Source organism: Salminus brasiliensis, chromosome 17 (assembly GCF_030463535.1).
Source record: "Salminus brasiliensis chromosome 17, fSalBra1.hap2, whole genome shotgun sequence".
NCBI lineage: Eukaryota > Metazoa > Chordata > Actinopteri > Characiformes > Bryconidae > Salminus > Salminus brasiliensis.
The window spans coordinates 28,881,330-28,899,325 of NC_132894.1; the positions used below are offsets into that span (position 1 = coordinate 28,881,330).

Sequence of the window (17,996 nt, forward strand, 5' to 3'; positions counted from 1 at the left end):
ATAACTAACATTTTTAAGTCAACAAATATTTTTACATTGCAGAAACAAAAGCCAAAAAAGGTTTCTGGAAAACCTGTGGGATTTAAACTGCGGCTGTTTAGACAGATGTTTAGACAGCTGTTTTTTGCGATCAGGCTTCAGAAGTTTATTACCTAGTGAGATCACTGAAACATACAGAATGAGGACTGTCAAATGGAGAGAATTTAAGGCCTTTTTCAACTTAGCTAACTGTTGGAAAATAAAAAAGAAGAAATGTTGTAGATGTAATTTACCCATATATTTTTTATAATTTTAATTAACTATATATATATATATATATATATATATATATATATATATATATATATATATATATATATATATTATTATTATTATTAAATAGCAACTCTGCAGAAAACACAGGTGCTCCACTGACTGAAAACAACCTAGGCAGCCGTCAACAGTCAAACTTTCATTGCTATCTTGGCAGTGACTTGTCAACATAGGTGCGTTCCCAATGCGTGTACACCTCCACTTTGACCTAGCAATCCGCCGAAGTCAGACTGCACCTGGCTCTTAAAAGGAATGGCAAGTGAAACACTGATTGGTTTATTGCACATCACGCCCAAACACACCCATGCTTAATTAAGAAACTATGTGCTATTTGCGTGTTTCAAGCTGCACAAGGCATACTTTTCCCGTCATTAAGATAGCAAAGACAATACGCCAAAAGATCGCTGAAATAGAGCCAAGAGTTCTTTCAATAGTGAGCCTTTTTAGTTTAATTAATGAAAAGGCCATTGTTGCTAATAAAACTATATTTCTGCCCTTAGGTATAAAGGATAGAAAGTCTGGATCTGCTAAGTTCACCATTCCAATCTTCTCCATTTCCTCGACATCACAACCTGCTACTGATGCTCCAACAAGGCAGCAAGCTTCAGAGCCCAGTGTGCCCACTACATCAAGACCCCATATCCAGGCCTCAACGATGTCCACCATGGCCACATCCAGCACTCCTTTTACTTCTACTACCTCAAATACTGCATCGACATCTGTTACCTCTACAGGCCTTCCCAGCCCACCCTCCTGTCGCATTAACCCCACTGTTGGAGACATTCTCTCTCCTTTCAATATTACTTGCACAGTGGAGCCCTCGTTCTGCAAAGGCACTCCCTGCACATACTGTTTCAGAACCTCCACTGGTGAGCATTTTTCCCTTGTGTACATGCTTCTCTTACCATTTTCTTCATAAGGGAATGTTCCACCATTTGTGTGCCATTTCATTGCAGGTGACTACCTTCACTGTGGCAATGAGGAGGTGGTACAGTCACTCTTCCTCCCTCTAGGAGCTGGTAGGAACAATAGTGTGGTTGTGGTCATCATGGTTGAGAATGGAGCTGAACAGAAGATTAACACGACTTTGACGGTCCAGGTTTGTCTTCGGGTCCTCACAACTGTGTAATGAAAATTAAGTTTGAAAATGTTAAGAGTAGTATATCCCTGCTTTTTTCAGGTAAATGACGTTAGCACTGGGTCTACAGTGCCGGATCTGGAGGCCCTTGTGTCCAAACAAGTGGATCAACTACAGCAGCAGGGCAATCTTAAAGGGACAGCGCTGGCACATATGTACCAGTCTGTGTGCAAGAGGCTGAATAGGAGCTCAGTTGATGGTCAAGAGCAGACTGCCAGGAAGAAGGTAGAAAAATATAGAAACATAAGAAGATACAATTTAGCCATATGTATTTCATATAGATCTTATTCGACAGTCTAGCAGAATCAATGTGTTCAAATAAAAATGTGTTGCAGATACATGTTTAAAAAGATAACACGATAAACATAATGATTGTCTGGAAGTTTATTAAGTCTGAAATGATGAGCCAAGCTGTGGATTATTTAAATAGTAATTAAGAACTTGAGAAATAAGAATGTAGTAATGTTTGATCAGAAAAAAATGAGATATAAAGCTTATCTATCTTGGCAGTAAACATTTAGATATATAAAAAAAACAGTAATATTACAATAAATGCTAAATACATATACAACAATTTAGTTCCTAATCATACATAAATCATAAGTATCAAAAGTATTTAGTTGTATGTATTTTACATGTATTTATTTGTTATCAATGTATTTATTTATTTATAGTAGTAGTAGTAAGACTTGTCACCTTCCTACCTTGAACAATAAATAATTATTGTTAATAAGACATGCTGTTGTTATTATTAACTGACAAACAGATTAAACAAACTATTAATTATTGTTTACATTTATTAAATTAAATTAATTTAATAAAAAAATATATTATATATATAATTTAATATCATTATTATTCCATATTTATTTGTCATTATTCATTATTTTGTCCAGAATTATATGATTTTGTACAATACAAATAATATGTTGATTGGAATCTGCAAACGGGTTAAGAATGAATATTCAAGTGGTGATCAAACCTCAAGGCAGATAACTTGACAAGTAAAGTACAGTATATTATTTGTAATTTAATAACCTTCTTATATCTTAGTCTTCTATCAACAAATTATTAATAAAATATAAAATATTCTCAGGAAGAGTACAGGACACTATTAGCAATACCGGTTATTATAAATACTAATGATGTATGAGTGTATTATGGTAGTGTACATACTTTGTATTCTGATAAAAGTGCCAACAATACAAAAAACTCATCAGGGGGTATAAAACTAAGTCTTATTAATTTAACATAAATTATTTGTTCATTTATTTATTTATCTATCCGCAATAAAGCTACGTGAGCAGATGCTGTTACACCTGGACACAGCTGTGAATGCTGCCCCCCTCAGGAACCCTTCGGAAGTACAGATGGTTGCTGGAGCAATGGTGAGCCTCACCGCACAGGGTGACGAGCTGACCTCTACAGCCCAGGTACCTGTCCCAGTGCAATTTGAGGTAGAGCGTCCATCATCTAGTTTTTCAGTCTAATGCGACTTTCTCTCCTGCAGTTACATGCCAGCTCTCTTCTGTCAAACCTCAGTAAGTCCCTGGTGTCTCTGGCCTACTCAAACGAAACTGTCAAAGATGTAATGATGCAGGCCGCCACACCCCTCCTTCAGACGGCTAGTAACATCCTCAAAGTTTCTGTCAGCGCAGAGAACCAGGTACTGCTCTCCAGCTAAACCTTGGTTTGATCTTTTCAGCCAACATGTTGTTGTCTGTTTCACTGGATAGTCTTTATATTGCTTCAGGAGAAGACCACCAAGCTTTTACTGAATGCAGCTGACAGCATACAAAGTGCCATGCTGGCTGGGAAAAAGGCAAACCAAGACCCAGTCATCATTAGCACTGCCCAGATCAGTATGTATGTTAACAGGTAAGCTAAGCTAAAGCTAATGTCACTCGTGAACAATGACTGTTAAACCCAGACCTTCGGTGCAGGACGGAAAAATCAAAGTTGACTGTAAGATATGGGTTGAGGCAGGCTGCATGTGCAGAAACAGGCAGGCAGGAATAACACAGGCAAATGCATAATTCAGGTCACAGTACAAAGCTAAAGGTCAAAACCAGAAGGTTGCATGCTGCAGAGTAACACCTCCTTATTACAGACTGTCTTCATTATTGTCTTAATCACAATTGTTTTAATTACGTCTTTTTCAGAAGAACTATACTGAGGGCCTCACAGACATGACATTTATTTGACCATGTGTGTTGCAATTTCACAGTGACCTTGATTAGGTTAGGACATATGGAGGACTATATAGGACATATTTTCTCACAAAACTGGCCCCACGCACAAAATTGGCCTTACATCAAAATGTCAGTAAATTGGATGTGTAACCCAGCTCCTAAAGTTCTAACCAAAGCAAGAGCATTTGGGACACACTGGATTCTCTAAATCCATTTACTACAGTACCTCTTTCCATCAGAATGTCTCCGGACAAACTTCAGAAACAGTCCTTCAGCATTGAGAACAGCACCTCAGCCAGCTTCATGCTCCCATCTTTGGGTTCTGATGTGCTTCCTTCAGAGGAACCGGTGGATGTGAGGGTGAGAACTTCAAATTATCAGTTCCTGATTATTATTTATCAGTGGTGCAGATTTGAGAAACACAAAAACAGGCCATATTATTATCAGGAATAGTCAATTCATTTATTTTCTGCATTTAGTTTTTTTAGAGATTTAGTTTTATGGCATTTTCCCATCAGCTGACAATAGAATTCTTAGTGACAGATATGAATATTGTAGCCAAATACTTCAGTAATGAAAATGAGATCATAAAAAGCCATCCCTCACCCCCTCAAAATGATCTAGCATAAAAATGTCAATCAAAAAGTAAGGTGGACAAAAAAAGGGCTTATTACACACTTGGTATGTGTATTATTCAGGAACTACAGGGACTTCTGTACAAACTGGTGGGGCTATTCTTTGGTAATAGAAGTGTGTAAAAACACTTTCGGCCCACTGGTGGTCCATAGGATGTGTAAGGGGTTAAATCTATGCACGAAAAATGCATTTGGTCTCTATAGCTTAATATAATATACTTTATGTGAAGACTGCGTTATATTGTATTACTTCAGTCTTACTATGCCTGTTTTATATATTAACATTAGAAACTCAAGAGCCTTTCAGAGCTTAAACTGTTAAACTTTATTGGTTGTTTTACTTAATTTTTATCTATATAAATATAATGTTATCATAACACCCCAAGGCTTGTTACACGCTAAGGTGTATTACTCAGTAACTACACTTTCGGTCCACTGGCGGTCCATAGGCTTTTAGAGGGTTAAATGTTATATTTAACTGTTATTTAATGCCTTTGTTAAATTATGTTCATTATTTATACTATGTATATTACATAAAGACATAGATAGGTAAACATACAGTTTACATACAGTATGCAAAAAATAATTTTGTTAATTTTGTCAAAGGGAAAAGAAGTTCATATAAAATGTGGCACATTGTTTATTATTTTTTATGCAAATTTTAGCATATAGATACATTTGTAGTTGGAGTTGGAGTTGGAGTTATTCCCAAATAGAAAATACACACAATTATCCATACGTTATTGATCCACATATAATGACTCTTGTAAATCACATTGTCATTAAATGTATAACAGGTATCTAAATAATATGATTATTTATCATTTACTAAATGCAGATACTGAGTTTTAGGATGAACCCTTTCACCTGGAGTAAAGCTGATGCCATAAGTGGAACAGTGGGGGGTCTGACCCTCACCAGAGAGAATGGCTCTGTCATCCCTGTCACAAACCTTGATGAGGAGATTGAGGTAAGAAGTATGTGTATGTATAATATTACAGTGACATATATGTTAATATGCAGTCAACATATAGATACCATCTGCATATGTCTGATTTCCAGATTCTCTTACCAAGAGCAGAGGGGGCAGAGGTAAACAGCACATTTCTAGACTTGGGAAACTACAGTACTCTAGTCATCAATGTGACCACGCCCGACATATCCCTGGTCTTGAAATTGGACCCCATAGAGGAGACACCTTTACAGTTACTCTTGGGCTTTCAGCAATACCCAAATAACACCAACTACACAGCTAAAATCCAGCTCCCACGACCAGGAGTTTCAACAGGTAATTGAGGAACGTTAGGGCTGTCATTGTTACACTGGATTATATTACTAGTCTAATAATCAGCTGATTGTTTTGATTATTAATCAATATTTATTATTATTTATGTTTACTACTGTTTATGTTTTTGATTGAGTAATCGTGGCAGGTATTAGCTATAGTAGAACAAATGACCATTCAAATTTAAATGAAATGTATTTGCTGTATTTGTGTGGTACAGAGGAGAGGTACACCTGGGTGCTGGGCCCAAGGGATATGGCAGTTAAAGCGGGAGTTTACTATCTCCTAGTGAGGCCCATTGTAGAAGCAGGTGTGAACTCCTCAAATGCATCAGTGTTCATTACGTCCATTGCTGCTCAGTGCAAGTACTGGGATGAGACTAAAACCAACTGGAGCGACTATGGCTGTAGGGTGAGTGAACAGTTCTCAAATGCAGTGATGCCATTCCTAATCTAATGCAGAGCCGCCTACTCATTCCCTTCTTACTCACGCTGCTGTCTTCACAGGTTGGCCCCCGAACAACGAATCTGGTCACTCAGTGCCTGTGCACTCACCTGACATTTTTTGGGAGCTCCTTTTTTGTCATGCCCAACCTAGTGGACGTGTCTCGCACTGCTGAGCTTTTTTCCACGTTTGTCAACAACCCTGTTGTGGTGTGTTTTGTGGGCGCCATCTTCCTGGCATACCTTTTGGTAGTGATATGGGCACGAAGAAAGGACATCCAGGACACAGCAAAGGTCTGGATGGTTATTATAGTAGACACCCTCCCTCTCCTACTTAGCGTGATGTGGGCCAGCACAGCATGTTAGCCCCACATCAGCATGTTAGCCCCACATTAGCATGTTGGCTTGGAGACAGGCTCCTCCAAAATCCTGTCCAATGATGTTCTAATCTTCTAATCTGATGTGATTCTAAGTTTAGGCTTTTTAAGCAGAAATAAATGAAGGGGGGGTTACTTTTGCATTTGTCCTAATTACAAATACATATAAAGTATATTATAAAAAGACATTTCTTCAGTTGTATGTGTTTAATTATATTACCTTCATCTCTCACAAGGGTTTTCATGGGGTTTCCTAATGCTTTTACATGACTGTGTATGAATTAAGACTAAAAACTTGCTTTATCTTTGCATTAATGGAATCCAAAAGGTGAAAGTAACAGTGCTGGAAGACAATGATCCATTGGCCGAATATCGCTACTTAGTAACCGTCACCACTGGCCATCGCCGGGGAGCCTCCACCTCCTCTCAGGTCAGTATGTATAGGTCAGTCAGCAGTAGTTTCAACGTGCTTTTTTTTTTATTAACCACTGCAATCACTGCTACTGCTACCACAGGTTACAGTGACTGTATTGGGCTCTGAGGGGGAGAGTGAGCCCCATCATCTGACTGACCCAGACAAGCCGGTCTTTGAGAGGGGAGGGGTGGACATGTTCCTGCTGACCACTCCATTCTCTTTAGGAGAGCTGCAGAGTATCAGGCTGTGGCACGATAACTCTGGGAAACATCCTGCTTGGTAAGGCAAATAATTTTTTTGCAGTTCCACAGCATGTAGCTTAAACTGTCCTGTGTTCATCATGAAGCACATTTTAAGTTTTTTTTTTAACGATATGGATGATCAGTGTATAATGTTCCTATCACTACTATAAAGAAGTCTCAAAGTTTCTCTACAATACACCCTTTCACATCAAACTATCACCATGACTTACATGCTTACATGCTAACCATTGAATGCACTGAATGAAATGTGGACCCCACAGGTACATTAACAAGGTGATGGTTCAAGACTTAGAGACAGGCCAGAAGTGGCATTTCCTGTGCGGCTCATGGCTGGCCATTGATATGGGAGAGTGCACCTTGGATAAAGTTTTCCCTGTAGCCACAGAGATGGACTTAAAAAGGTTTAGGTGGGTGACTGGCATTTTAAAGATCTGCAGTTAATGCTAGCTTGACTATTCTGTTATAGTTTCAGTCATAGTTTTCCTCTAACTCTAATCCAAGTCATGATGAAATATCTACCTTCTTAGTACAGTGAAATATTCCCATGAAGCTGCATTAGATAACCTCACCGATAATTAATGTGAATAAATTGCCATTTTGTTGGCAATGTGTCTGGCTAGGTCTTACCGCCCTGCCTTTCTGTTTTCTACAGCAATCTGTTCTTCACGAAGACTGCAAAAGATTTTAGAGATGGTCATATATGGTTCTCTGTGATCAGCCGGCCGCCCAGTAGTAACTTCACTCGCGTGCAGCGTGTCTCCTGCTGTTTCTCCCTGCTGCTGTGTACAATGCTGACCAGCATCATGTTCTGGGGAATTCCCACTGACCCCTCTGAGCAGACCATGGACCTGGGTAAAGCAGATGTTCCTTTGCACATGCACTTTTATTTTCACTACTTAACTACTACCTTGACCTCCACAAGACCTTTGAAGGTATCTTGGGTATCTTGTGGTATCTGGCACCAAGACGTTAGCAGCAGGCCCTTTATGTCCTGTGGGCATATTATTGAGCTTACTTGGAGCACGTTTAGTAGGTACTGACCACTGCATTCCGGGACCTAATATATTCCACACCCTGACAAGTGCCACTGTAACATGATAATCAATGTTATTTATGTCACCTCTCAGTAGTATTAACGTTATGGCTTGAGTAGTCACCACACTATCACTTTAAACCAGCTTATTCTTCTTCATTAATTCCGATTATTAACCTCTGGCTAAAGGTAAGATCGAGTTTACGTGGCAGCAAGTGATGATTGGCATCCAGAGCTCCATCATCATGTTCCCCATCAATCTCCTCATTGTGAGCATCTTCAGAAACACCCGCCCAAGAGAGCGAAAGCCGGAAGGAGCTCCCAAACAGCAGTCCAAGATGGATTCTACTAAGCAAGGAAAAACAGGACGGGTGTCACCAACTGAGCCTCCCTCTCCACAGAGTGAAAAAGAGATCACACCAGATGCTGTGGTCAAGGTATAAGAGACTGGGTGGAGCATTATTTCCTGGCACAAGTTTTTTTCTGATGTTCTAGAATGAGATATTTATAATATTTGTGATATTTTAGGACATCAAAAGGATAGCTCAGTCACTCTCCAAAGTTTTGAGGAGCCCCATGCCAAGGATAGACTTTGGTAACATGGATATCAATGCTCTGCTGGCGCTGGTTGAAGATATTATTCGGCAGCAGAACCGTGCCGGTGGCGAGTTTTACTCTAAAGACTGCAAGAAAGAGCTTTCTCTCTCTCTGAGAGCTGTGAACCTGCAAGGTTTGTACTCAACATTTAAACACACACATACAGGCTGTTCTGAAGTTCTTTCATGCTTCTGTCAGCCAGGATGGATTAACAAATCCTGAGCCTTGGGCACAAACTTCTGAAAGGCCTGCTTTTTCTCCCAGTACACTTCATTTTTAGGGCAGAATTATATTAATTTTACATCCTTTGTAACCCCACAGCTGTATATATCGGCATTAGCAGATATATACAGCTGTGGGCACCCCAAAAATAAGAGGTACATTACTTGCAATTGTGTTAATGCCCAATCACTGTTTACTTTCCAAGTCATTATTTTAATAATTTTATTTTTCGAGATATTAGGTAATTTTGAGACACCATTTCATTACTCTGAGATGCATAATGAAGTCATTATTTTGACATACTATGTCAATATTTTGAGATACTTTCTGATTATTTTAAGATACTAAGTCATTATTATGTAGATGTACTAAGTCAATATTTTGAGATACTGTCTCATTATTTTGAGATACTGTCATTATTTTGAGATACTGTCATTATTATGATCCTTTCACTAGATGTCCTTTCACTAGATTTCACTAGAAACCCTTTTCATTATTTTGAGGTATTTTATTTTGTTTAGAGTGTTAAGTTTAGAGTGAGATGCTTTCACTATTTTATTTTGAGAGTCTAAGTCATTAATTTGAGATCCTTTCACATTATTTTAAGATACTAAGTCATTTTTAAGATATTTTTAAAAACATTTTCATTATTTTGAGAATTTATTTCAGAATTAAAAAGTATAGTTTTTATTGTAAATGGCAGAAATGAGCTTCCATATCTTGCTAATGTGTTGGTATGTTGTGTTTAAAAGATAAATTGATTCAAGCTGTTATAAATCTTTGCTAGCTGAATGCAACTAGTGGCATGGGCCACTAGGCGGATGTGCCCAAGCCTGGTTGGTAATCTATTCCTCACCTTGTTTGCAATGCTATTTTGTTGTTTTATCCATTTGACCACTTTGACAGAGGGAAGTCCTGAACGCATGCCAAACGAGAAACGCCATGTCTACAGACAGTATCTCTATAAGCAAATCCAGAATGTGGAGAAAGAGCTGAGACTACTCGGTCCTTCACGGTTCTCCAAGCCAGACAGCTACAGTCAGGCTGTTCTGCAGGTGCAGAGCATGAAGGGAATGCTAGAACCCCATCTTTTCTCCAGCTCCATCGGGGATCGATTTGCCTGCAGCTCTAGCCCTGTAGAAGGCAGCAGTGGAGGCAGCAAGAAGGCCTGTCAGAAAGGCCTGCCATGGTGGTTCGTGTTTGTGGGCTGGTTTCTTGTGGCGGCCACAAGTGGAGTGTCAGCGTACTTCACCATGATGTATGGACTGACCTATGGAAAAGAGCGCTCCATTAGTTGGCTCATTTCAATGGTTGTGTCTTTTTTTGAGAGTCTCTTCATTACCCAGCCAATAAAGGTAAGAGACACTTTTTCATTCAAGGCTTTATCTTCAGCTGAGGCTTTGGACAACACTCTGTTCTCACTTGTTCCTCAATCGTTGTTCCTGTACAGGTCCTTGGATTTGCTGTCTTCTTTGCCCTGGTGCTAAAGAGAGTTGATCAGGAGGAATATGGGGATGTTCCGATTGATGGGACTCTTCCAAATTCAGGTAAACTGAGGTTTTAGAGGTTGTTGTCTCTGTTGGCACATCAAGTCGTTTTTTGAGATTCTTCTCCAGAAAAGAAGGGGTAAAACCTTTTTGTTGAACTTTGTTGAACACTGATCAGTCGTAACATGAAAACCACCTGCCTTATATTGTGTAGGGAACACCTCACAAGACCTGGCCAGGTTTTGGAGAGGATCCCTGGCTGTTCTCTCTAGTGAACATTTTCCTTTATAACGAAGAACCTGTTTACCTGACACAGTACTATTTAAACCTTCAAGGACTGTTTGACTAATCATGTTTCTACCTAGAATTCTCCATTACTAAAGAACCCTTTAAGATAATGTATCGATTTGTCCAGTAATTTGGGCAGTTACTTTTGACGGCCAGTGTAGTATATTAACCCCTCATGCCCTGTGACTTTTATTACACCCTATGGATTACTAATCGATAATTACATGCAAAGCAATGTTAATTGGCTGAGTTGCTTCTGAGATACAACGAGGGGAGAAGTTACAGGTGGTTCCGAGGAGTTTAAGAGGTTAAGGCACAAGAATCATTGAGCCTACATAATGTCTTTGCAAACATGAACTCACTGTATTTAATGCTGCTGTCTGCAGATGATCCTGATGCTGTACACCTTGCCAGAAGGGACAGCACATGCAGCTTCTATCAGCCCCCTCCTCCCTCTGATATTGAGAAGATGAGGAACAACATGATCAAAGAACAGAAAGTCTTTGCACTTATCAGAGAGATTCTCAGTAAGTAGGATTTACCCATCTTCACAAATCCTCCCCGACACTGAGAAGCTTTGTGGCATGTGGGAAATACAGACGCTTGTTTCTTTTGCAGTCTATGTGGGTTTCCTCTGGATGCTGCTCTTGGTAGCTTATGGTCAGCGTGATCCAAACGCTTACTTCCTCACTCAGCACATTCAGCAGAGCTTCAGCAATGGGATCGCCGACAGTATGAACCACAAAGATGTGTTTCAATGGGCAAACACCACTCTCTTATCCAACCTCTTTGGACGACAACCAGGTATTTTTTACACTCGAAGTGGTAGACATTCAGCCAGGGTGTCTGAAGTTTTCTAGACTACTGGGAAAAGGGGAAAATTGTATGAAGTAGAGCTTTTCACTGAACTATTCCTTTAATATTAATGTCTGATGTGCAATGGCTGCTCTTTTAGGGTTCATCACAGATGGAAACTCGAAGCTCGTAGGTAACGCTCGTCTTCGTCAGGTACGAGTGCAGGAGGGCTCCTGCAGGACGGACAGTTCCATGCGCCCTTCTGTTCCTGACTGCCACGCTCTGTACTCTTGGGAAGTGGAGGACTTGGGCTCCTATGGTCCAGGCTGGAACCGCTCTGTTGATTTCAACACGTCTAAGACCCTGCTCACACCCTGGCAGTACCAGACTCAATCTAGCCTCAGGGCGCACCCAGTCTGGGGTGGTGTGGCTCTGTATAGAGGTGGAGGCTTTGTAGTGGATCTGGGCCCCAACCAGCAAAATGCCAGCAGGTAACAGTCTACTTAACATTTTGTGGAGAGTATCATGTACATATACTGATGATTTTTTGACACAATTGAGCTTGGTAGTATCATTAGGGTTTTGTCAGTTGGTGAGCAAACCCTGTATAGTCAGCATCCATTAGATAAGAAGTGCTGTAATTAGCTATCCCTATCTACTGTATACTCCTTTTGGTGTGTTGTGATACATTGACGCAGAATTTCCACTCAATGGTGGTGATAGGAAGTAGTAGTCCAGATTCTCAATAACGGCATAACCCACTAGGATCAGATCTTCTAAACCTTGGTCATAGCTGTCAGATTCCCAAACATTTCTGGTGCCATATTGTCACTTCGTAGGTCATATCTGAGAACCCTCCAACTTAACACAAACGAGTAACCAACCAAAAGGACCCCTTAGATGTCTATGTGTATGTTTCATACGTTCCTAACCATTGCTTTACCCTTCCACAGTTTGCTTCAGCACCTTTTTGACAACACCTGGTTGGATGTGTACACCAGGGCTATCTTCGTCGAGTTCACAGTGTACAATGCGAATGTCAACCTCTTCTGCATTGTCACCTTGATGTTTGAGACCACAGCAGTGGGTGAGGCCTGTTCTCCGGACATCTCCTAGTTTAATCAAATGAAGGTCCAGCACATTCTTAAGCATCTTTGTTTCTACAGGAGCATTCCAGTATCGCAGTGAGCTGCAGAGCGTCCGTCTTTACCAGTCCACTGGTGGTCTTCATATTTTTGTCATGGCCTCTGAGGTCATCTACTTTATTTTCATTTTTTATTACATGTTCCAGCAGGTCAGTGCATTCACAATAGAGCTTTCACTCATTTTAGGGTGGCTTTAGCATGGAACAACAAAAATGTGGACAAATAGATGCATATGCTGGTTTTCACAGGGCAAGCTCATGAAACAGCAGAAATGGGAGTACTTCAAGAGCAAGTGGAATCTTTTAGAGCTAGCCATCATTATTTTAAGCTGGAGTGCGTTATCAGTTTTTGTCAAGAGGACACTGTTGGGTAACCAGAGCATTGCGTACTACCAAAACCACAAAGATGAGTAAGTTAACATTCAGACTAATCTTTTCCACCATTAAGTACAACATGTAAACAAATCAGTTGTCAGGTGACAGGGGTGTAACTAGACATTGGATAGGGGGACTAATACTTTACTAATAAGTATTAGGAGCATGCTCCTCCAGGATAAAGGCCTCAAAAACCATGTTTTAAAATAGCATAAGAGTTCAGTTGGGACACTGTATGTCCATCTCATCAAAGTTAGCATTATGCATTGATCTCATTTGGCACTGTGCAGAGGTTAAGGTACCATAGGCCCAATTTTTAAAACCACTTATCTCAGCAACAAGAGAGTTTTTACTGGATTTCCAGATCACATTAGAACAGATTTATGTAAAAATAATACAGTAAAAAGAAGAATTTTGTTAAGAATAGTTGAGATCTTGTGAACTAGTCTGAAGAACAAAGTTTGCTTACTAATTTCTTCCGGATGCCTCCAGCCAACGTGCTTCAGGTCAACAGGAAAGCCAAAAGTGTGAAAGTCAAGCAATGTTTTCTCCTCTTACTTTGATACAGTACAGGTCCGGCAAAGCTATTCAAATATACTCTGGTATATGACTGGTACCTGACAGCCCTGACAGTCTCTTTTAGCTTCTTCTAACCTCACTGGCTACATTTTTAACTTAACATAAATGTAGCATAAAACTAAAAAGCAGGTAATAACAGGGTAAATACTCCATTAGAAGCTACATCGGCCATAATTTGCCACAAATTCATATTTTAGATTGGTACATGTCCTATTAGCTACATGTCCTAATGTTTTTGACACCCCTTCTAATGAATGTTTTCAGCTACTTTAGGTTGCACCCACTGCTGACACAGGTGTGCAAATGCACACAGCTTGTTGTTAAGTCCCTGAAGAGAGGTATTGGAGCAGATAAACATGAACCTATTGGCACCATGTCTAGGCATGGTCCAGACCCCCCAGCATTAAGCTGTAAAGCAGTGGGACTGTGTTTTCTGGAATGATGGTTAGTACTAGTTGAGGAGTTGGAGATGAGGTGGGGTGATGATTATCCAACATTCTGACTTTACTAACGCTCTTGTCACTGAATGCAATCAAATCCTCACAGCCATGCTCCAAAATCTAGTAGAAAGCTTTTCCTGGACAGAAGAGACAGTTACTCCAACAAAAGCAGGATAAACTCTTTTTAATGCCCCTGATTTAATAGGAAACAATTAATGAGCTGGTGTCCCAAAACTTCTGTATGCACACTAAACTTTAAGCCAACATCCTGTTACTGTCTGTTTCTCCAATCTCTCTCAGCTGCCGAGACAGCTTTTAAGCAGTGGGTCCCTCAGGTCCCAGGGCCCAGCTGTCTCTGCATATTGTGAATTTGGAGAAGGAATGGCGCAGCTAAGTAAAGAGAAAATGTGCTGATGCCCTCCCTTTCAAAAACTGTCCAAACGACACCCCTCTCAGTTGATAATTGACTGCCATAGCTACATAAGTATGTAAGTACTAAGTATGTGCTTCTTTGTCAGGTATGCTGGTTTCAATGAAACTGCCACAGCTGACGCGGTTCTCGGATACATTATCGCATTCCTGGTTCTGCTGGCTACAGTAAAGCTGTGGCACCTGTTGCGCCTCAACCCTAAGCTTCACATGATCACCTCCACACTGCAGCGGGCATGGAACGACATCTCTGGCTTCATTGTGGTCATGACAATCATGTTCTTGGCCTACTCCATTGCTGTGAGAAATTAATAATGAAATACAGCCGGAATTAAACACTGATCCCTCAAATTTGACAGTGGTTCTTAATTCTAGTCCTGAGGACACCTCCCACTACACCAGTGGTCTTCAACACCCTTCTTGGAGAATCAATAAAAGACTTCTGGAGCAGTAATTTTGGGGTAGATTAGGGTTGGATCCAAAGTCTGCAAGAAGGTAGCTCTCTAGGAGCAGGGTTGGAGACCACTGCACTATACATTACCAGTCAAAAGTTTGCATACATTTGATTGAATGTGTGCTGATCATATTGTTACAAACATTTGATCCAATTGCTGGGGGGTTGAAGTAGGCCAAAGTTGTAAGACTCAATGTGTGTGTGTGTGTGTGTGTGTGTGAGGGTGGAAATACCTCTATCACGCAGCTGCCGTGTAAATACACCCAATAGCCTTTCACTTCAACGTACAACCCCCCCAAGCAATGACATCCAACAACGGTGGAAATCCATCTTTCCCCCTAGCATTTGGATCGTATGTTTTTAAGATGATGATCAGCACAGATCAGTTCAGATTTTTGGACCCCACTGAACAGACAGTAACTATTGATGCTGATACTCAAACACAGAAATATATATATATATATATATATATATATAATGTAGAAATAGGAACTACACCCATCTCAATTAGCATTTCAGAGAATTATAACATTCATTTCTGTAGTTTTACGAATGCAGTAAAATGGGCAAAATACAGGTATCATCTTATCTAGTAGACCAACATTCTGATCTTCTGGAGTTCAGTAAACACATCATCAGTTTGAGATATTAGTCTAGTTTTTAAGCATTTATCTGCCAGGACCAATATGATTCCTATGTCAATGTTCACTTCATTTGTCTTCCTTCAGTGTAATTTGATGTATGGTTGGAAGCTTTACTCATACCGGACCCTCCTTCATGCTGCCCAGACAATAGTCAGCTTACAACTGGGAATCTTCAACTATGAAGAAGTACGTAAGATGTAATGTTAAAATCACGTACAGCCACGTTTCTTCCATTATGACAAGCAATGCAACCTCTAGAACAACTTCTGTCTTTTCTTAAAATCCAGGTTTTGGATTATAACCCTGTCCTCGGTGCGTTCGTCATTGGGTCCTGCATCATCTTCATGACGTTCGTGGTGCTGAACCTGTTTATATCCGTCATCCTGGTGGCATTCAGTGAAGAGCAGTTACACCATAAGGTACAGATGCTTCCCTGAACGTCTAGCATTTGAGCAATGTTAAACCCACCTTTCGACTTTCACTGACACCTTATTATTAAACTAATCCACCTCTCTTGTTCCTCAGCCATCTGAAGAGGAAGAAATTGTGGACCTGATGCTGATGAAGATCTGTAGCCTTTTTGGAATCAAGGTGAAGAACCAGCAGCTGAAGGATGCCACCATCTCCAATTCAGCACCCTCTGCCATATCATAGGCGTACCATTTGTTATCTGCTTTATGTGATATGGAAAATGAAAACGTTGGTTTATTTCATGCTGTATCTTTGTAAATAGCGCTGTGTCTACATTGTCTTGTGGAGCTTCATAGTGTGTCTGTAACTGCTTGATGTCTTAGACATGTCCTTGAATACAGTAGTGAGTAAATCTGCAACTCTGTGTCTGATGGATCAGTTTAATCTCGAACATTCCTTTGCATAATGAAAAGTAAAGGGGGTGCCATCAGGGCAGGGCGTGATCTTGCTTTTCAGCTTTACATTTTTGCAATTTATTTGATATGTAATAAGCTTTTTATCTATGAAGTATTCCCCACGAAATGGTGATGTCCGTTGTGCATTAATAGAGTGAGCATCACATTGAACATGCTCTTTTTGATAGTTTGATAGTCAAACACCACATTTTAATGTGATCTCAGAGTTGACCTTGCATAGTGAAAAGTGATGGGTGTGTCACTAAGACTGGGCAAAATCAGAGGCGGTATAAATGAAAGTCCTCAGTTGTGTCCTATTCACCATACAGTTTCACCGCTTTCTAGTGGTGTCTAAAAAAAACGTAGTGCCGTATGATCAGTATACGGTCACAGTCCCACAATGCACCACAATACGTAGTGAATAAACAATGAACGTGAAACGGGTAAGGAATACCCATAATCCATCATGTTGTTTGGTTCAAAGATTCACACACTGAGGACGTTCCTATAATATAGCTCTATACAGAGATCTGGATTTTCGCATGTAGGCATAATGCAAAATTTTGGACACAGCTCTTATAGCCAAGTCTCTTCTTCCCTCTGCGTCCATCTTTGCAGCGCCGCAACGCAGTTATTTCCAGTCACATGAAAGTCAAATATAGACCGAAACACTGGAAACTGTCGGTCAGATTTACATATCAAAAACATAAAAAGAAAATCACTGATAAAATCCGATTAAGGTTTATAGCATTTGGCTAAATAATGCAGAAAAAACATGAGCTTTCTTGGCTTATTCTGACTACTGCTGACTACTACTGACCAGTGGCCAGCCTTTTAACCCTTTGGTCTGTACCTGTGTACCATGATACAGCTTTTCATTCCAGTGCAAAATTATTATACTACTGTTCTTAGGCTTTTAGAAAACTGGGTCCAGTTTGTTTTAGCCTTTTTATATTCCGTTTAGTGCACTTTGCTCGTGACACTGGGAAATGCATGTTATTTAGTGGGTGATCCAGCTTGTTTTGACAGGATAGTTAAAACCATCTAAATGTAATAAAAATAAAAGTGCTTTCTCTCCAGTACCCTTTAGCATTATTTAAAGAGAATATTTAAAAGAAAAATAAATTAACAGTCAAAAGAAGCTGTGTCCGGTTTCTACAGCATTCAATTAACATCACTTGGGAAGCATGAGTTTGCCAACTGAACTTGCTAATGTGGTTATCACCTAAATCTGATCGGACACAATTATTAATGTCAGCTGCCCTGTTTACTCATTAACACACAAATCTCTTTTCACTTCCAGTAATCAGAACACATGTTTATCCACTGGGGCAACAAGTTCTTGACAAATTAGACCATCCACACAACTGCCAAACACTAGCCAAATAATTCAAGAGCAGTGCTTTATGCTTGCCAAGTTCTAACCGTTTCCATTTGAACCATCAGTTAGTCTCGCTGGTAACATCACTGAAAGCCAGCATTCATGAGTAGCTACGAAGAAGCGACACAGGAAGCTTTTAATGCAAACTGACCAATCTACATAATCTATAAAGGCTGCTTCTAAATAGGACTGTAACAGTACG

General features: G+C 40.0%; 1 protein-coding gene across 1 annotated transcript in view; it reads left to right on the forward strand.

Annotated features, from left to right (window-relative positions):
- The window catches only part of pkd1l2a (polycystic kidney disease 1 like 2a), a 29,299-nt gene extending 13,098 nt beyond the window's left edge, over nt 1–16,201 (forward strand). The window contains exons 13-42 of the mRNA XM_072660445.1: nt 813–893; nt 996–1,181; nt 1,269–1,411; nt 1,493–1,675; nt 2,746–2,883; nt 2,961–3,116; nt 3,204–3,328; nt 3,882–4,002; nt 5,116–5,247; nt 5,340–5,565; nt 5,783–5,973; nt 6,069–6,299; nt 6,711–6,812; nt 6,898–7,076; nt 7,321–7,467; nt 7,713–7,912; nt 8,283–8,530; nt 8,622–8,823; nt 9,819–10,267; nt 10,363–10,459; nt 11,074–11,214; nt 11,306–11,491; nt 11,643–11,973; nt 12,436–12,569; nt 12,649–12,776; nt 12,876–13,036; nt 14,539–14,749; nt 15,632–15,733; nt 15,835–15,966; nt 16,073–16,201. Of these exons, the coding sequence (XP_072516546.1) occupies nt 813–893; nt 996–1,181; nt 1,269–1,411; nt 1,493–1,675; nt 2,746–2,883; nt 2,961–3,116; nt 3,204–3,328; nt 3,882–4,002; nt 5,116–5,247; nt 5,340–5,565; nt 5,783–5,973; nt 6,069–6,299; nt 6,711–6,812; nt 6,898–7,076; nt 7,321–7,467; nt 7,713–7,912; nt 8,283–8,530; nt 8,622–8,823; nt 9,819–10,267; nt 10,363–10,459; nt 11,074–11,214; nt 11,306–11,491; nt 11,643–11,973; nt 12,436–12,569; nt 12,649–12,776; nt 12,876–13,036; nt 14,539–14,749; nt 15,632–15,733; nt 15,835–15,966; nt 16,073–16,201 (5,192 nt within the window). The remainder of the gene's footprint in view (nt 1–812; nt 894–995; nt 1,182–1,268; nt 1,412–1,492; nt 1,676–2,745; nt 2,884–2,960; nt 3,117–3,203; nt 3,329–3,881; nt 4,003–5,115; nt 5,248–5,339; nt 5,566–5,782; nt 5,974–6,068; nt 6,300–6,710; nt 6,813–6,897; nt 7,077–7,320; nt 7,468–7,712; nt 7,913–8,282; nt 8,531–8,621; nt 8,824–9,818; nt 10,268–10,362; nt 10,460–11,073; nt 11,215–11,305; nt 11,492–11,642; nt 11,974–12,435; nt 12,570–12,648; nt 12,777–12,875; nt 13,037–14,538; nt 14,750–15,631; nt 15,734–15,834; nt 15,967–16,072) is intronic.
- The last annotated feature ends 1,795 nt before the right edge of the window (nt 16,202–17,996 follow it).